Here is a 21,495-nt window from a genome sequence, read left to right on the forward strand (position 1 = left end):
TCAGGTTTCTTCAAATGAAGGGCTATGCTCTCTTCAAAGGGGAGATAATCACAAAAATGCAAAAATAGGGTGTGGTCATTTAAAAATCCTCTTCTCAAGAACCACTGGGCCAGAGGAGCTGAAATTTTCATGAAAGCTTCCTGACATAGTGCAGATTGAAGTTTGTTCAAATCATGGCCCCCTGGGGTAAATTGGGGTCACAATAGGGGATCAAAGTTTTATTTTAGAATAAATAGAGAAAATATTTTAAAATCTTCTCAAGAACCAATGAGCCAGAAGAGCTGAGATTTAGATGAAAGCTTCCTGACGTAGTGCAGATTCAAGTTTGTAAAAATCATGGCCCCCAGGGGTAGGTTGGGGCCACAATAGGGATCAAGGTTTTACATGAGACTAAATAGAGAAAATATTTAAAAATCATCTTCTTAAGAACCAGTGAGCCAGAAGAGCTGAGATTTACATGAAAGCTTCCTGAGATAGTGCAGATTCAAGTTTGTAAAAATCATGGCCTCCAGGGGTAGGTTGGGGCCACAATATGGAATAAGGTTTTACATGCAAATATATATGGAAAGTCTTCAGATATGGGCCAAGGTAATTCAGGTGAGCAATGTGGTTTTGATTTTAATAGTTTAATAGTTTATTCATATTCAAAGTGCCCTTACAATGTTCAAGACATTCGGGCGCATGTCTTGATAACAAGAAAACATTGATGTATATATAATCGCATCACAATATATTACTAATTTTTTCAAACATATCATTGAAATCTATACGTATCCTTTTGTATACATGAGAGTACATCTTTAAAGAAGCTTTAACATGCCTGTATATATTTTCGGTACTTTCTTCAATTTCTTTGATTCTACAGTGCATCTTGTATTTGTAAATAACAGTTGCTATAGTAGAAATTACGTTATTCAAAATGACAATTCTGTGGTTGTTTTCAAAATAAAATCCAATAAGAATGTGTTTCCATTTGATGTGAAATTTGACAACCTTTGACGTTATTTCCCATATATGCTTTACATTTTCACAAAAATAAATCAAGTGTTCATTGTCTTCAACATTTTCTTTACATAATTCACACATGTTTGTTTCGGTTTTCTTTATTTTCATGAGAAAAGATTTGTTACATTGAAGATTATTGAGAAGTTTAAAATTAAATTCTGCTACCTTTTTCATACATATCTACGATTTTGTTTTTGTAAATGAGACTTCAGGAGGGTTTATTAATATTTAAAGTTCTGCTATAGTAGGATTGATACAGGGGGGTATGAAATTTCTTTTGAACAAAAATGGTATACATCTTTTTCGATGAAATATCAGTTATTTCAAGGTTTTTTCATTGATGTAAATTCAAAGATGAGTTTCAAGCGCAGATTTTGATAGGGTAAATCTTGAAAATTCAAATTTCTTAGCTTTCTAAAAATATTACTCATGATTTTGTATTCGCATAAAATATTTCTTTTTCTCTTAAGATTATCGTAAAACTTTTCAATGGGTTTAATACCATTTTCATCAACAATATCAACCACATATCTTAAACCACTTTGTATCCAATTTTTAAAAAATACACATTTTCCTTTATATTGAAAAAGTTTGTTACACCACAATGGTTGACATAGAACTTCATACAATGTCATATCATTGATGTCATGGCATCTTTAGCATGAATTGAAAAATGTGAATAATTCAGTATAGAACTTGTTAAAATTGCTAATTAGTTCAAAATCATTCACAACTGTAGCATTTGTTTTCAGTATATATTCGATATCAATATTTCTTTCAATACAAAAACTATTCAAAAAATCTTTTAAACTGGCATTGGAGGAATATATCTTCTCCACCCATGCTGCCTTTAATGACTTTATTTTGGATTCAATATCAACTAGATTGATACCATCTTTAGATATTTTCCCAATCATCGTATTTCTTTTAATTCTGTCCTTTTTGTTCCAAATAAAATGAAAATTTTTTTTATTAAGAAGTTTGATTGTTTGATCTTTTGGATAATCGAGATCAGTATAGATGCTGTATATATAAATTTTGATATAGCAAGAGTATTGATTAGACACACCTTTCCAAAAATTGTTAATTTTCTTTTTTTCCACGATTCAAAAAGTTTTTCTACATCATCCGATAGACTTGAAATTTTGTACAATACTTCAATGCCATTTGCAGATATGCATATTGTAGGGACAGGAGGATCCAATTGTTATCCTTAAAGTTATAGTGGATCTGAGGGTTGGAGGGTGTAAAATAGTTTGTGAACACTTCTCCTATGTGGCTTATCAGAGTTCATAATGTCTGTGTTCCTGCTCATGCTTTCTCCTTCATACCATGCAGTACATTTAAGGGAGGAAGTTTCATTTGGAGCACTTCCAATATGGGGGGCTGGGGAGACATTTGTTTTAAAAAAAACAACAACCCAATTTCTAGTCATGATCATATAAGAAACATTAGAATTCATTTACAAATTGAAATTAGATATACGTTAAAGTTCATATATTTAGTCATTTTATTAATTTCACCTTATTAAAAATGATAGAAATTAGTACAAATGACTAAATAGGAGACATATTTCAAGCCCTATAAATCTGGGAGCTTCTGGGGCTTTGCTCCCTGGGATCCACCAGGGCTTCGACCTGGACGCACTGGGGGCCTTAAGGTAAGGTGACCCCCAGACCCCCTGCCTCATAAAGTGGTGCCCCCCCCGCCCCCCCCCACCCACCCCCCCTACTACCACAATTCCTGGATCCGCCTCTGTACTCTGACATTAAACTTTTTGCAAGTAAATAGATGATGCTATATAGAAGTCAAGATTTTGAATGATATCCAATTTCTGACACATGCCAAACTAAAAATGATAATAATATTGTATAGTGGCTTTTTTCCGCGGGGTGTTAAATTTGGTTTATTTTAGCAGTTAGATAGCTTTCTGCCAAGATTTCACTTGCGAAATATGCACCCCATTGCGACTTCAAAATTTGCAAGAGAGATAATTCTTCCCTCTCCGCTAAAATTATTAGCATACAGTGATTCCGAAGGTCCTTCAGACATTGGCAAATGTCCAGTAATGTTTGTTTTGGTCCAATAAATATCAATTGTTGGCTGGACCAAGTGTCCGATGAATTTTTTCCCCCCATGAAATACATCATTAGATAAATTTTTTATTTTTAAGCAGCATCTCCCAAAATTTATTATGTTCTTTAGTTGTTGCAAACGGAAAATGTGTTTACGTTTAACTCAAATATGTATCAAACTTGCAATCATCTTCAATTTCCCCGAGAGGGTGATAATATAATTGAGCATGCAATATCCCGTGAAACTATAGACGTCTTTGAAGAGTTTGATTTAGGTAATAAATAACAGGTAAATAAAGCGTTTAAACTATACTCTGATCAAGAAGTACTTTAACAACATGGGCACGGTCTGGTAGTGAAAATCTCCTCACAAACTTTCATAGTTGCAATTGCATTGCTAGAGCATATAAATTCACTTTACATCATTAGTTGCTTCTGGGTACTGGTTGTTCCACCGAAGTCCCAGTTACTTCTTCACTGCAATAATGATAATCTACTATTTATTTGCAATGTAATGAATGCTACGCGAACATGTGCCGCATCAGCTGCTACTTTCACATGTTATGGTTGCCTGTGAAAATTCGAGCTGACAGGATGCGCTACATAACACTGTATACAGTTAATTCGTTGCCCTACCATTCAGGCAATTTAAAATGTAATTCAAAACATATTTAATTTTTTTTTAAATGCACAATTGTTGAATTAGATGTTTAAATAATAAGTTCATGCATAAGAATGAAATGGAAAAATGTTCTATAAAGTATGAGGGCTGTTCGATATGTAATGTGTATTGTACCACAGCATGATAACGCTTTGCACGATTTCGTGGATGATGATACTCTTGAATAGCTCTATTCAATACCTTTCCGACGGTATAAACACGAGCCTTCAGCTCCACATAGTTTTATACTTATAGTCATTTCAATAGAACCAGTCATTGACCACTGTTATAAAAATGGTTGGGAAACGGGTTGAGAATATTGAAGAAATTAGAGCTTGTGTAAAAGTTTGCACAAAACTCAGTCATTTGGTAATGCAGATTTTTACTGAATTGGGGAAAGTTTATGGGTCTGATAAGGTATCTTATGAGACAGTTCATAGGTGGAGAAAGAAATTGTTACATTGAAATTGAATGCATATTTGTGCAATTTAAAGACATCCACAGGCAATATCATGCAAGAAGTAAAATTTATTACAGGGTAAATTACATTTTCTTTTAGATATTAGACGAAGATAAATTCCATGTGCTGGCACATCATGTTGTCATTGGCAACCAGATCATAGTTCGCAGTTGTTTGAAGTCGGTAGTTAAATCCGTCCTAAGTGTGCTCAAGGTAAAGTATTAAGTTTTATTTATCTATCATACTTTGAAGTTTGGATACCAATAAGAACATTCAGAGAACATACATTTAAAGAGACTATTTGGCACATTGCAAAATATATCAACATAGGAAATTTTCCTTCTCAGTAGTACATGTATTCTTAATGGCAAATAAAACTTCAAATTACTCGCCCTTGATTACAGGTGGCGTACGATCCGTTTACGTCCAAGGAGTTTCTAACCTCCATTTTAAGAGAGCGTCAGAAGGACACGTTTAGATTAGAAAGTTGTTCAATATTTAGTAACGATGGCAGATTACAGATCGTGGGACCTCAGTACGCTTAGAGACCAACTTAGAAAATGCAATGCACAGAAAAGAGAGTTACTTGAGATTTTCAGTTACAACCAAATTTCCTCTGTCAGATCGATTAGATAATTAACATCCAATACAATTAAACGTTTTTCAGTGAAAACCAATTCTTGATTAAGTTTACATGCTTAAACCATAGTTTAGGTTGAATATATAATATACAATACATTATAATTTTTTATGATAATAGTGGTCGATTTGCATATGTTTAAAACACTAAGATGCGGAACCCTTCAAAGAGGGGAATATTGGTTTGCACCTGTCGGTCGGTAGACCACATGTTGTCTGCTCAATATCTTGAGAACCATTCACTTGATCGTAATAATATTTAAATGTGGGTTGGTTATGAGTAGAAGAGGACCCCTATTGTTTTTCAGGTCCAAAGGTCAAGTGTCAATCTACTCTGGACATAGGAATATACCGTATTTTGCCGAATATAATACGCAGTGGTGTTTAATACGCACCCCCCACTTTGAGCCTAAAAGTTGGTGAAAAAATGCACTTCGGGTGTATAATACGCAGCAAAAATTTTGACCAAGCGGTAATCTTTATTTTATACTTAGTGTTAATTTTCACTTAATATTTTTGCAGAAATAATGAATTCTAAACAACGCACAATAATTTGCAAACTTTTTGAGATGAAGTCTACATCGCGGTAATCTTCAATGAGAATCTTCAGGGAAATATCAACCCGGACAAGCCTGTTCATTTCAGCAAAGCACAAGATTTTGTAGCATTAAAGTCTTAACTGACTTGATATTTCCTTTGTTGAAACTTAAAATCAATCAAATAGCCGATGTTATAAAGATAAAATTAAACAATTAAACTATCGCTTATTTTACTGTAATCAACACACCATGGTAGGTACAAAGATGCAAATTATCAACTCCTCGTTAACTACGATGACTATTAAAATGTGTGAAAAAAAATTTTGTTAGGTATTTCTTTACCCGGAGGGGGTATCTAACAAAAGCAGTGTACACAACAATGGCTTCGTAAAACACACGCTTTTACGCAAGAATAGTTATTTCAAAGATTCAAATTAGTATTTCATTAAAAATTAGGCCTATTCATAAAACTTACAGTAAACCAACTTTTAGCAAGTGACAAAATTATTTTCCAACAATTTTAGCACGTGACAAGGCATTGTGTACACATGCTTTCAATAATGGCGGCATGCGATGTAATGAATAGTCAGATCCAATGCAATTTGATTGGCTGTTTGTTTCATGACAATTGAATTATTTAGATATTGTAAGTATATATATCATATTTTCTGCAATTTTACGTTTCTGTAGTAATTTTCTTGAGGTCAAATTTTCTAGTTAATAAATAGGTGAATGTGAAAAGGCGTACAGTATCCAAAGCCTTGGTCTTTGAGTGAAATATTGCACTACTTAATCGCCGAGTTTCATCTGGAAAAAAAGGTCAAAAACCTATTGTGGTATATAATACGCACCCCTTTCTGGCACAAAAATATTCTCTAAAAAAAAGCGCGTATTATATTCGGCAAAATACGGTACTGTCCACTCAATATCTTGAGAATCCTTTGCTTGACAGATGTCAAACTTGGTACACTGGTACATCCTAAGAGTAGATGACCCCTATTGATTTTGAGGTCACATGGTCAAAGTTCAAGGATCAAACTGGACATTGGAATATACTGTCCGCTCTATATCTTGAGAACCCTTTGCTTGAAAGACATCAAACTTAGTACACTGGTATATCTTTAAAAGAAGATGACCCCTATTGATTTTGAGGTCACATGGTCAAAGGTCAATGGTTAAACTGGACATTGGAAATATACTGTCCGCTCAATATCTTGAGAACCCTTTGCTTGACAAACATAAAACTTGGTACACCAGTACTAGCCCAGTAGATATGTGGGAAGATTGTGCTATTAGTGATACAAGCATGAAATTTGGTACACTGATAGAGCATTCTGTTAGAAAGAGATTTGGATATAGGGACATTCCAAATTTCTCCTTGGGCCAAAATGACGGTCATTCTTTTATAATGGCCATTGTCGCGTAATATTTGATACAGGATCCATGTCAATATAACTATATTTACTTATCAAAAAAGCACATCAATGACGTTTTTTCTACATAAACAGGTTTTGGGATACCAATTAGATGAGTCAAAGCTTACATACCATTTATTTGGCCCTTCTTACTGAAATAGTTTTAAACTTTTTAAAACAAACTTAGGAAACACGAAGAAAATGAACGGGATATGTCACTTTAACACCCTGGGAGTGCTTCTATTTTACATAAAATATAGTGCACAGAAAAGCTTGGACCCAGGTGAGATAGTATTCCACATTATTGTGTACAAGTGTGTAATCTCTCCCTTCTGCAGTGGCACAGAGCTGTGCACTGGAGTGCGGCCTTAACACACTTGCACTGTTCTCTGAAACCCATCTTGCATCCACATGTAATAAATTGCCGATATGCCCCAGTTGCCTGCGGGAGGATTGTCTAATACATACCCCAGCCATTATCAATTTGAACCCAACCCTATTTACTTGGCGAAGGAATCTCTGGTGTGCAAATCGTCATCTGACCCCAACAGAAGCCGGTTTGGTAGGAATCTCTCTGATATGCTGTCTGAGAGCTTTTCGAGTTGGTGGGATGGCCTCTATTGATCTGCCACTCTGGATGAGGAGATGCTTGCAAGCCTCATTGACATGTTCTTGGCTGCTGGTTCGAATGTAGAGCAGGGCAACAAAACACTCCAGTAGATCCATGTAGTCATGTACAGTTCAACGGTTTGGCATAACAGCTAATGCACAGAAAACTATAATGACATCATCACTGGATTTCCATGTTTCCCATGCTGTTTTCTCCTTCCACTGGAGCATGGCATGGTATCATACCCAGCGAAGGCGTTTAAAAATGGCAACTCTTGGCACTTGTTCAGTCCCACTGTCATAGCCATTTTGCGGGCTTCCAAGTACCTGAAGTTCTTTCATGTGGCAAAAGCAACCCAGAGTTTATCAATGTCGAGACGTCCATCTGCTGTCACTGCAAGGATCACAATATCTGTGTCCAATGTGAAGATCGACATCTTAGTATAGCCCCGCCTCACTGCATCTTGGGCATGGAGTAATATTCTTGTATCTGCCTCCTCCTGACTGCACAGGGAGACTACAGCAACACCTCATGGTTGTATACAAAGCATATATTTGTGGTTTGTGCTGATGATTTGGTTCTCTGTTTTCGTGGTTGTTATCCTATTTGCTAGGAAGGCAAACAGTTCTACCTTGTTTTCATGTATGCGGAGGAAGGCCTGCCAGTTTCCTGGGGTGGAACTAGATGGCTAAACTCGTCTCCTGATGCTTTACCCCTCTTACAGGTGTCCGTTTTTAACTGTCTGGGAAGTATTCATCCCAAACAATATCTACCCTGTTTGAATGCTGTAGCTGAGATGTGGTGTACGGCTAGAGTACTATGTATACTCAGAGAAGGTATTTGCCATGCCAAGTGCAGCATGTTGATGATCCATCCAGGATTATGACTTCAACAAGCACTTGTTGAACTGAGGTTATGATCAAAAGTTATCCATTGCCCCATTTGTGAACTGATCTCCTCAGCCCATGGGGGCAAAATGGACCCTCCTTCTGGACGAAGTGGCAGATTCTGCTCACCAATTCTATGGGGATGCTCAGCACCATATCATAGGAAATTGAGAGACCCAGGTGAAACAAAGCATCAACAATGTCTCGTTTCCGAGTCTTTATGTGCATTAGCATGCCCAGGTACAAATGCATTGGAATCTTCCAATTGTGGCTGTGTCTGATAGACTCGATACTACTGGTACTATCTCAGAGGTGTGCGCAGCTGTCGAACATGAGGAGTTGTGATACAGATGAGTGCCTTGACTGCTCTTCAATACCATTCAAGATCATACCACCTAGTGCTACAGGAGAAGAAGCCAAGGCACTGACATTTCTTGGCAGAGGGTTTCAAATGAACCACGAAAGGTGTCATCGCTTTCAACATGTCTATTTGGACTATGTTTACGACTCCAGTACGACAAATTATCACTGTCAGTGTCGTGCTCACATGTCTTCTGCAGGGCTGAGTCAACATTCTTGTTGACAGCAAGCAGAATGTATTGACCGGACTTGTACTCCTTCAGGTCTGGAAAATATGTCATGATTTGATTTTTTAGTTTGGTCAAGACTGTTTCAAGCTGTTCTAGCCTAGTGGTGTACATACAGTCTTGTCAGGTTTACTGGCTTGAACACTGGTGCCATAAGAGCATCCATGTGGTCATCATCAATGTAGGTCACCAGTTTTTCATGTGCTATACCATGATTGATATCATCTTGATCATCCACCGTTGTCTTTGTGACCTTAGCTATGTTATACAAGAACAGACACTTCACGTGATATTGGGTTTCATGTGTTATAAGATCTCAGTTTAGCAAGAGGGTTAGGGATAGCCTTAACCCTGCCTTGTTTCCTCATTTCAGAGCAGCTGCCCTGACAAGTTTATCAAGATGGAAGCTTTGCGAAGAGAATTGTTAACCGCTGGCTTGAAATAAAAGAAACATTTTTCAAGAAGTAACTTTGTGTGGTCTACATGTACATTGTGATGTTTTGTACTTTCTTGAGATACTTTCAGATTCTTCGCTAGTTTCCATCTCTGTGTCCGATGCAATGCAGTTTTGTTATACTGTATGAATCATGCCACTTAGCCTTGTGGCTCCGGAAGTTCGACTCGGACTGGATACCTCCACCATTGTCCAGGCGGGACTTGTCTAGAGATTTTGGCAGACAACCGATCTGACTGAAGTTGTGGATATTGTCTGCAAGAATCCAGACTGTATTTCGTTTGGAATCAACTGGACAGGAAAGGATCTCAGCAGTCCTTCTGATATAACACACTTGTTTTAATCTGTCATATAAGACAAGTTTGTTACAGATGTACTGGGCTGTTGGGGATTTAAAAGCTTCAAATGCTTATTGGCCATTGTCATACAGGCAATATGCACCATCTACATTCAGTCAATATACAAATTGGAAACCAACACCAAGCAAGTACAGTGTACAAGAGAAGGTGCTGTGCAGTAGGATTATCACTTGAAAACAGGAAACAAAATAGCATAGGTAACTATTAGTAAGTTGTTACCAGCCAATGAAGTTATGACATTAGTGTATTAAGTATGTACATAACAGTCAATAATATGCTCACTGCATTGTATTTCATACTCAGTACACATGACAAGACTGATATAGGAAGCAAAATATGCAATTCATAGCCGCCAATCTGTAAAATGGCCACCATTTTAGCCCTTTGGGGAATATGGAATGTCGCTACCTCCATAATTCATTGTAATGGTATGCCCTAAATGTGTGCCAGATTTCATGCTTGTATCATCAAAGGCACAATTTCACCGGAATTTTCACATATCTGCTGTGCTATATACATCTTCAGGAGAAGATGACCCCTATTGATTTTGAGGTCACATGGTCATAGGTCAAGGGTCAAACTGGACATAGGAACATACTGTCCATTCCACATCTTAAGAACCCTTTGCTTGACAGACATCAAACTTGGTACACTGGTACATCTTCAGGAGAAGATGACTCCTGTTGATTTTGATGTCACATTGTCAAAGGTCAATGGTCAAACTGGAAATACGAATATACTGTCCGTTTGATATTACATGAATAAACCATGCGCGTGATGCCTTGCAATCACTACCTTAAACACACCTGCAAACGTGTACATTCAATTTTGATAGGTTAATATTCAAATAACCGGTAAAATTCTCTTATCAAGGTGAAGGAGAAAAATGGAATGATATTGACATAATAGACCTTGCATACTAGAAATACTTTGAATGTAAGATGATTGGTTGTGCTGAATCACAATAGCACGTCAACTGTTTAAATGGTGGAACGTTTGGGGAATATCAGTAACTGTCCCCATTACAATTGGAACTAGTTTCCATTTAGGATGATCGGATTTCCTTGGAGAGTTGTTATCTGACACATGTTCTTCTTCATAAAGTTGAATCCTAGCTTCTGCAGGCTTTGCATGTTGTCCTACTTCATGATACCTTGTTGATTGAATTTATATACAGAGTTACCTCGTTATATTGCCAGCCTATTTTGGCATTATATCGAAGGTGGCATTATAAAGAGTGTGGTCATTTTAGTTCATCAATTTGAAAACAATGTGGTTAATAAATTAATGAATTATTGTCCTAGCTTTTATTGTCATCCACATATGACAAGTTATGTAAATGCATGAAATTGTTTTGCTTTAGTTCTTTAAATTTCATTAAAAAATGTCATATTCTGCGCTTGTGCATTTGTAAAACACGTAAGTATATCTACAATAGTTTCATTTGTGTCATGGTAGGTTCTACGATGACAGAATATGTTGAGCGGTTGACAAACACACATGTAATGCTGGCTACAACTTTTTTTCTGGAACACAGAAATATGACGTCACACACATAAATACATGTACATACAAAAGTCACATGGTATATGAAATTTACAGCAGTTGATAGCAAGCCTCATCATATAGAGATTTGGTTTGTGTGCAAACAAACATTGGCGGAAGTTGCAGCTGATGGTAGTTTCGTTTCTCAGTTGTTCATGTGTAGGCAATATCACTGGACAATTCTAGGGACAATTTTTAAATGAGTTTGTACAAGTTTTTGCAATTACCTATGCTTACTTGTTTTCATGATGCATACTAAATTTAGTTTCGCTACGATTCACCGAACAGACCAATTATGTATAATTAGGGCTTTTGATCCCTGGTCATTGGCATTGTCATCGGCGGATGTATAAAGGCAATTTGGCCTTTTGTACCTGAAAATGGGTGGCGGATGGCGATGGGCGAGGTTGGTGTTATATCAGGGTTTTTAGCATATATGGAAATCTGTTCTACACTTTTCAATGGCGGTATGTGCAGGTGGAGATATACTGAGGTAACACTGTATATATAATAGATATGATATGTTTACCATTTTAGAGCCTACTTCCCAAAGGTTGTTGCCGAGTAATTCCCTACAGTCATGTGTATGAAGAATCCTGGAAGTGTAACTTTTTGGGTCTTGCACCTGAGGTAGATCTCCCTATGCATATAATGTCAGACGAAACATTTGTGTTGGTTGAAGTCAGTCTTGATGAACCAAAACCAACAGACACACAGTTGGAAGAGGATACTGATAAACTTCTCAAAAGACTACTTTTCAACTTGGCCAGTCCTAGAAAATTACCTGACAAAGGTAAGCTTTTAATTGACATGAAAATCAGGCCTGGAGGTTATAAAACTTTTACCGTACTCATACTCAAACTCGTACTCCGTGCTCCGAGTATGTGCTCCGTTGAGTACCGTTCTCAAAACCGAGATTATAAAACTCTTTGAGTTCGTTCTCCACTGAGTCGGGAATTGATGCTGTACTCAAGAACCGGTATTGGAAATCTTCAGACTTTTAAGGTAAGATTGTTTTACATGTAAACATAAAGTACTATATCGGGGCCTCCTATACACATGTCATACATGTTTACATATTTAAATGTCAATACATAATGCGTATAACGTTACAATATATCATCATCTGCTGTTAGCAATTTACAATTAGACTTAAGTAGGGAATATGGAGGAGAAACAAAAGATTAAACGGAAATGGATGGAGAATGAGGAAACTGCCCTCATCCAATATGTTTTGGAGAGGGAGGAAGAGCTTTTTGGAGACATGAAGGGGGCGGGATCAAAGATAAAGGCGGCGTTAAAGCGGGAGGGATGGGACGAGATATGTGAAATGCTAAACTCGTAATTATACTTTTTTTTTCATAGACTTAGATGCAATGATATTATATGTTATATATATATATATATGGTGCAAATTTAACATGCTTTTAATTTTATAATTGATTTAATATTGCTACCTATCATTTCAAGTTATATGTTTATAACATGTGTTAATACATCTGCGATTTCACTTCTTGAAAACAATCAACGATATCGCGATTGCGGTTGCTATCTATAGATGCCATATTGTTAACATGTCTTCTTTTACGTCCGCAATACTCCGATCCAGCTTACAGCTGGGGGAAAAAAAACAACCTATAACTAAAAACAATCCCCCTAATTCTAGATTAGTAGCTTATTGAAATTATCATTAAATATAAGAATTTTTCACTATATCAGGGCTGTAACAGCATCTTAAATTATTTACTTTCTTATATGAAATAATTTAATAGTTTTCTTATTTCAAATTGCTAAAATAATCTGTTATACCAGATTAATTTGTTATGTAGTTTATAACCTGAGTACTTGCTTATCTTATGAGTATTATTTTAGACAATTCATAAGTCTTCGAAGAGAGCCAGATGAAATTAAGAAGAAGTTCTTCAATCTGAGGCAGAGAGGTACCAAAATTTATGCAAATATTCATATGTCACTGAAATATATATTCATCCTGAACAATTGAATTCTTATCATATAACAGATATTTTATAGATTAGTCTAGGGAATATTCATGTCATTCCATCTTAAAATTTATCTGTTTTTATCAATGTGAAAATAATACATCCAATTGCAGCAAAGGAGAAGATTGATTTTATCAAGAGGGCACTGGAGGAGGTCCTGCTCTACCACCCTTGACAGCTGGGGAGGAAGCTGTGGCACTATCCCTTCAGAATAGACCAGTGGCAGGTGGAATTGATGGAGGGATAGATACTGATGGTACATGTACCTAATTTTTTACTTACTTTTAAGATATTTTTGCTTTATTGAATATAGGATTAAACATTCTTTTTGAAGAATTTATCGATGTGTAAACTCCGGACATTTTACTCACAAACTGAATAAAAGTGCGAAGCACTTTTATGTTAAGTTTGTGAGTAAAATGTCCGGAGTTTACACATCGATAAATTCTTCAAAAAGAATGTTTGATTCTTATAATTCCAATTTATTCACTTTATTAACAATTGCAAAAATTTGAATAGTTTCCCCCACTATGTTATTTGTTTTCAGGCGTGTATGAATACATCGCGTTTTCGGGTTTATTGATGTATAAACTCTTGTTCAGCTTTATTTTTGTCCAATCAAAACAATTGTAATAAATAACATTGGAATTATGATGTAGTGATTGTAAACAGCTCAAAAGCTTGCATGCAATAGTTCATTCAAAATGTGGATTACTGTATATGCCTAACTAAAAGCAGTGCAATGTCACATAAAGTGTCTCAACATTGATCATGTATGATACGGTGACATCAGACTGAAAATGGTTAGTCTCCAAAACTGTTCAGTGGCATTATACTAGTGATTCTTAATGTGGCTACTACTCTGCTCGGTGCTGGTTCAAATCTCGCTTGCGCCGATAAGCGAGAAAGTTTCCCAGTTTACTTTCGGAAGGTCGGTGGTCTCTTCCAAGATACATTGTATATGGGTTCTCTCTTCCATCAATAAAAACTGGGCGCCACCAGGTAAATGAAAAATTATGTGTGGCGGAAAACAGCAAATCAATTAATCATCAATATAAAGTCGGGGGACACATTGTTTGTCTCGCAGTCCTTCTGAAACTTTAACATTGCTCATATTTTTTAATGGAGAGTTATAAAACCTTTATACATGCATGTATTTTATATGTGGATTCCTTGTGACAATACTTTCTTTCAGTACCAAATTTATAAAAAAAAATATTATGCACCAAAGGGAGCATATTGTTTCATGAACACATCTTATTCCTTCAAAACTTAAGTTTTTAAAGTATGCATAATGTTATCTTATGCAGAAGCCCCTAGTACATCTGCAGACAATGTTGAGCCTCCTGCAGCTGAGCCTCCTGCAACTGAGCCCCCTGCAGCTGCAGCAACATTTGATGAGACAGTGCATGCAGAGTGTGACCTGAGGTCTGCCAGGAAGAGTAATATGTGTATTAATATAATGAATACATCAATAACTTATTTTGCACCAAGAAGTACTCAACAAATTGTGTGTCAAGTCTATATTGAGCATGCAAGTGTTTGCATTATCTGCACATAAAAACAAAGACTTTGCATCAGTTCTGTATCATTAACATTAATAGTTTTATTATTTGCTACATATAAAAATAATTTCATAAGAATTATCTGAAACAAAATTCAGTTGGATAATATGTGACAGGCAAATGCTACTAAATCATATTAGTATTGCTATATACTAGTATTGCTACAATCATGTCTTTATATATATATATATATATATATATATATATATATATATATATTGCATATTATTGCAGAGCTAAAAAATCAGACGCAAAGGAGCAACAGAGGGCCCTGTTAGAGAACATCAGGCTGGACAACAGGTGTCTGGAGTTGGAAATCACAAAATTGCAGAATGAGTCAGAGAAACTTATAGTGGAGACAAATTTTTATAAAACAAAGACTTTGTACATTCAGAAAAAGATGCAGAATGAGTTTCAAATGTCAATAGAGTCATAAGTATTTAATATTTCCAACTTCCTTCTTTGTTATACATTCTTTGGTTGATTTTATACCTGCTAAATCAGTACATGAAACTATTAACTACTTAGAAAGTTTAGAATTCCTTCACAAGAAATATCAAAAATCATAAATTTATTACCATTTCCTGGGGTGTTTTTTAATTTTAAAAATTGTTGTCCATCCTGATGTTCCCTCCTCCAATGTCATGTCTAATACTGCAATTTCTGTGATTGTCTGATATTTTTAAAGTTAAAATTTTCTTTTATAATTATGAATTCAAATATGTTATTTGAAAAAAAATATTACTTAGATTAAATTAGACAAAAGTTGTCTTTACTATGAAGTATATGTACCACCTTAAAAAGTTTTTTTTCCGCAAATTAGTTGTACACAGATTATTTGAAATCATAATTGTCATTACACTAGCATATACATGTATGTAAATATTTATAGAATGTGTACAGAACTTTCCAATTTCTTTATGTAAATTTCCTCTCTTTTTATACAAAACTAGACTGTAGAAAATGTAACTGTCTTTGAGTTTTTAAAGTAGATGCACATGTGTTTACTATTCTATAATGCATTTGCTGAATATCTAGTTTTTAAGCATTTTGTAAAAGTGATTTAAATCATCATGCATTTCTACATAATGAGAAATGTATATCAGTGTAAGTGTACATTTTTTAAATTATGAATTATATCAGATTGAAATGTAGAGGTTTATGTATGTGTGATTGTTAGAGAGTTCGAGTAGTATTCAAGTATTTTTACTTTATATATTTTTTTTTTGTATGATAAGTAATATTACAAATACTTGTCACACAGATGTCTGATATAAGTTTATTCAGTCTATGATTATATAAGTGATTGTTGCATACCATAAATGAATTTATCAATAATATCACATATTAAGTTAATAGCAAAATCTAAGTTTATCAATATAGTGCTGTTAAGGGGAATAACTCTTGATTGTAAACTACATTGTAAGGTAGTTTTAAACATTTTATTGTAATCTATGTTGTGTGTGTGTGTGTGCGCGCACGCGCTATTGGTCCCAGATATTATTATACCCCCCGCAACAAGTTGTGGGGGGGGTATACTGGAATCAGGTTGTCCGTCTGTCTGTCCGTCCGTCCGTCCGTCCGTCTGTAGACGCAATGGTTTCCGGGCTCTAAAGCATTATCCTTTCCACCTACCGTCACCATATCATATATATGGACTACCCATGGGATGAAGATGTTCCCTATCGATTTTGAGGTCAAAGGTCAAGCGCACTGGACATGGAAGTAGCAATATGGTTTCCGGGCTCTAAAGCGTTATCCTTTCCACCTACCGTCACCATATCATACATATGGACTACCCATGGGATAAAGATGTTCCCTATTGATTTTGGGGTCAAAAGGTCAAAGGTCAAGCGCACTGGACATCGAAGTAGCAATATGGTTTCCGGGCTCTAAAGCGTTATCCTTTCCACCTACAGTCACCATATCATACATATGGACTACCCATGGGATGAAGATGTTCCCTATTGATTTTGGGGTCAAAAGGTCAAAGGTCACGCGCACTGGACATCGAAGTAGCAATATGGTTTCCATTTAAATTCTTTAATGGCTTTTTTCATTGCATGGAGATGCTGTGTTCCTAGATACCTTTTGGATCATAATACTGAAGTTTTACCTATTACCAACACCCTTTGGGAGATTGGGGTAAGCGGAGGGTATTCTTAGTGAGCATTGCTCACAGTACCTCTTGTTTTTGGGCTGAAAATTTATAAAACACCTGTGTTGAACCTAATTAATTTAAACAATATTTTGTTGTGTATAATACATAAAAGGATTGGACAACAGGTGTTGCCTATATAAGCCCTCTCCATACAAATACATGGTCAAGGTCATACAGATATAGTTATTATGTAATGATAATGAAGCAATATAATATTTTAAAATACATTTATATATGTTTAACAGTTTCCATTTCTCTGATAATTTACAGCTTGATGTATGAATGACAAATATAAGTTATGTATGGGTATAGAAATTTACTTCACAGGAAAAAGATATAAACAAGTTGGTTCTGTGGTTTGAGAATGAAACATTTTAAGAAATTAAACAAATCTATTTGTAGACAAATAAATAAATTCATGCACAATTTTGAAAATTGTAACATTTTGGTTATAACTGAGATTATTGTCACCATACAAAATAGGTTCTAAGGATAAAGGTAATTGTAATTTTAGATCATTAAAACTTTGTATCAGTATTTGTCTTTGTGTACAATATTTTGGACACTTCAGAAAAAAGTGAAGTGTGGTTTCAGGACTATTTTGACACAAGTCACAATTAGGATTTTCCCTAATAAAGTGCTTAAATAATTTAAAAGCTGTAAATATGTTTATAATGATGTAGCAATTCAATGATGTTTGAAATTTTGAAACAAGATATAACATAAATTGATTTGAAGCCTCCAAATGAACTGACATTCATAAATACAAACTTCCTTAGGGCTGACAGTAACTTTTAAAAAAAATTGGTAACAGTGTGTTGTCTCATGGCAATACCATCATTCCTACCATGGATTTGACCCATCATACCATCACCATCCACAGGCCGCAAGTTTCCATCGTCGTTTTGTAGGATATCACCTCTCTCCATACCAATGTTATGGAGGACCACACACGCTACTACAAAAACGGCTGCCTGTGGAGGCTCTGTCAAAATTTCATGGTGAAGAGCCTGAAACCTTTTCTTTAGGACACCAAAAGTCTGTTCTATTAGAACCCTTGTTCGGCAGAGTGCATCATTGAAAGCAGTTTCTGCTGGGGTTGATGGATTCAGAAATGGTGTCATAAGAAATCGCCGGCAGGGGTAGCCAGAATCACCCAATAGCAATCCATCATGTTGTCCTGCAATACGAAATTTTGTGAATTACACAAGGACGATTACAAAACAATTCTTCAATTTTAGGATTGGTATAATTTTTGCTTGCAAATTCCTTTGCTATAATATATTCAAACTCCTAAAGAATTAATATTTTGTGTCCATTTCTTTTATATTAAAATTGGAATAGTGCTTCTAAAGGTGCAAGTTGAAAATTTAACACAAGATGCATAGACAATCGGGCTAGGTATATTCAGAAATGAAGGTCAGAGTGATTTATTACATACAAAACATACCATTCTCAAACTGTGCACACAGCGCTGATTGTCTAAAGATGCGGCTGTCATGCACAGATCCTGGCCAGCTAGCCACACAACTGGTTACTTTGAAGGTTTCATCACAGCACATCTATTACATCATAAATGGAAGAATTTGCATCACTACTAACTACATTGCCACAGGTTGTTAAAATTCCATTCCTATATATATTTTCATTTTACAATACATAATTATAGAAAATGTTTGACCTGAATAAATTTTAAAATGAGCCATGTGTATTGGTGCCTCACCACAATGAATTTACTCAAGATTTGATTAAGATTTTGATACTCTTATTCGTATACCACTTGCCAATTATACCATCTAATGTGGAAATATATGACAATTGTACTAGATACCAACATCAGGGAAGGGACTCGGATAAGTTGTGAGAACTTGTTTCCGGTCCTTTTGTATATTGAATACACATTATACAATAAAATACATTGCTTGAAATAACTCAATATTCAGGTTGAATATCAATAACATATTTTTTAAATTAAAAATAGAACAGTACATATAAGTAATAAATGTAACAATTAAAGAATAAAAACATGTAGTGTACTTTAAATTTCTGCATTTTGTTTCATTTCAATTTAGTAATTACATAAAAATCTCTTATTATGCAATTTTTAAAATCAATTATTTGAAATCTGGAACCCCTACCCCTTTCTCAGGAATTGAATGGCACGTGCATTTTACCTGAACATTTAAGGAGTGATATCCTTTACGATTCACATAGTCAACTTCATTCTGCTTGGGTTTTTTGATTCTTATTTGTGTCCCATCTATGCATCCCAGTATGTTAGGAAAGCCTGGAATAGAAACATTGAATCACAGGTATCAGAATTTTAATTTAGTCAATAAATAGCTCGATTTAAAAAGAAAAAGAAAATTTTTTTTTTTATAAATATTGTATATGTATATATATATAAAAGATTCCTATACTTTGAGGATGTGGTTGAACAAACAAAACAGGTATAGTAAACATTATGATTATGTATAGTAAAACTATATTTCTAAAACAAAAACAAAAAAAATATAAGTAGCAAATATAACACAAGTTTATTGTATCATCCAAATAATGTTCAATTCAATTCTCTGTTAAAATGCATTTCTAATTATGTTTCTGTAATATAGATGATCTCATTTCAGTGTGCACTTTCGTGAAAAATTAGGTGTTAGATCCGCCCACATCTAAGCGGATCTAACATCGTCCGAAACTTGCATAATATCCCATGTTATTATTTCTCCAATTTTGTAAATACAGCACAATATGTGTAAATTTTTACAGCTGTTACATCATCAAACAGAATCTTACAAAAAAACCCACAAAAAACAACCCTCCTAAGACTTCTTATTGTTTACTACAAAAAGAAAGTACACACCGGGCTTGCGCAAACATATTTCCTTAGTGACGACCGGAAGATAAACATTGTGTACCTACCTGCAATGGTAGAGAAGGCACGTTTTGTTCTTGCAGCATCGTTGACTGTGGGAAATCGAATGAACCTTCGTCTCAGATTTGAAACATGGGCAGAAATGTCTCGTATACATGTACCAGCGGTGCTGCGGGAAATGTTTAGGGAATCCCCGATTAACAAGTGAATTGCACCCGACGCGAGGTAGCGCAGACACACGAGTAGCTGAAGAAGGGGTGGGAGGGGGTTACTGCGTTTCGTAGGGTGTCTCAGATTTGGAAGTAGACTGAGTATATAGTAGATCGTCTGAGGGCGAAACCTACAACGATCAAATATTTCGTCCTCCTCAAACACTTCCAGTGGATTTGAACGGTCTCTGAATAGCCTGGGGCGTCTTTGTTGTTGATTTTGTAGAAGCAGGCGGCGATAAATTTGTCTATGTGCCGCCATGTTTGTTTTGAGTACAACTCTGAGCAAGCTCCAAAGCAGACTCGAGAAATCTTGAGTATGTACTCCATTTGAGTATGAGAATAATGTTGTATAAAGTTTTATAACCTTGACTTTTGAGTATGAGTATGATTTTGAGCACGGAGTTTGAGTATGAGAACGTGCTCAAAAAAGTTTTATAACCTCCAGGCCAGTCTTCTCAGTAGTCTCGTTCAACCAGACGCTCTGCTTTCTCCGTAAATATCCGACGAGCAGAGAGTCTGGTAAAGACACGCGATAATGTTTGTAACGTCAGAATGACGCTTAGCAAAATATCGGTATTGAATTTGATTGGTTGATTCAACACTTCTCCAAAATAACGACTAAAGAAGAAATTTGTAATAGATTGAATTTGCTGTTTAAGCCAAAGGATTTACAACTAGTGTTTATAAAATTTTTGTAAAAGGAAATGATTTATTTGCTTTTCTACCCACTGGAAATGGTAAGACTGTTTTATTAAAATTACTTTAGGAGGCAAAAACGAAAGTACAATTTCCAGCTGACAAAGACTGTAATTTTTTTCTCTTGTACATGTAGTAATGATTTTCCCATTAGCATCACTAATGAAGGATCAACTAATTAGCATCAAATCTTGGAAATGACTGTTTATGTCGGAGAGATTCAAACCGAAACTAAATTAGCGCTCCCTAGCGGTAACAGTTATTGCGGGTCTTTACCAGACTCTGCTTGTCGGAGTGTTTGGTTGAATGACACTATCTTCTCAGTTGCTCTCAAGAACATCTGGAAAACAAAGTTTCTAAAGGTTGAAAGTAGAGAAATTTTTATTATTTTTATGACACCCCCCCCCCCCCCCCCTATGAAAAAGAGGGGATTATTGTTTTGCACCAGTTGGTCTGTTGACCATGCACAAGTATTGCCTGCTCAATATCTAAAGAATCCTTTGCTTGACAGTTACCAGACTTGGTACAGTGGTTGCCTTTAGAGAGTAGATAACCCCTATTGATTTTTAGATCATGAGGTCAAGGGTCAGTGAAAAAGAGGGGATTATTGTTTTGCACCAGTTGGTCTGTAGACCATACGCAAGTATTGTCTGCTCAATATCTAAAATACCGTTTGCTTAACAGTTACCAAACTTGGTACAGAACCCTTTGTATCAATAGATTATGTTGATTCATGAATCATTGTCTTTCTGA

General features: G+C 35.5%; 2 protein-coding genes across 8 annotated transcripts in view; one reads left to right on the forward strand and one right to left on the reverse strand.

The window, feature by feature from the left end:
* Nucleotides 1–21,495, forward strand: part of LOC125671010 (folliculin-like) — a 99,589-nt gene that overhangs the window by 45,424 nt on the left and 32,670 nt on the right. For 5 of the 7 annotated variants that reach the window (XM_048906488.2, XM_048906487.2, XM_048906492.2 and 2 more), the window contains 2 exons: nucleotides 4,301–4,414; nucleotides 11,774–12,029. In XM_048906488.2, coding sequence (XP_048762445.1) covers nucleotides 4,301–4,414; nucleotides 11,774–12,029 — 370 coding nt within the window. Of the gene's footprint in view, nucleotides 1–4,300; nucleotides 4,415–11,773; nucleotides 12,030–13,108; nucleotides 13,177–13,349; nucleotides 13,493–14,546; nucleotides 14,679–15,035; nucleotides 18,122–21,495 lie in introns of those variants that run through there. The other 2 variants (XR_007368463.2, XR_007368464.2) reach the window with 2 other exon arrangements.
* LOC125671037 (putative nuclease HARBI1) lies at nucleotides 17,757–19,246 on the reverse strand. Its single transcript, XM_048906532.2, has 3 exons — nucleotides 19,137–19,246; nucleotides 18,413–18,524; nucleotides 17,757–18,142 (listed from the first exon to the last, which is right to left on the reverse strand). Exons 2-3 carry the CDS (start codon nucleotides 18,522–18,524, stop codon nucleotides 17,757–17,759), a joined length of 498 nt encoding a protein of 165 aa, XP_048762489.2. The 5' UTR covers nucleotides 19,137–19,246.

The sequence above is a fragment of the Ostrea edulis genome, chromosome 4, assembly GCF_947568905.1.
Source record: "Ostrea edulis chromosome 4, xbOstEdul1.1, whole genome shotgun sequence".
NCBI lineage: Eukaryota > Metazoa > Mollusca > Bivalvia > Ostreida > Ostreidae > Ostrea > Ostrea edulis.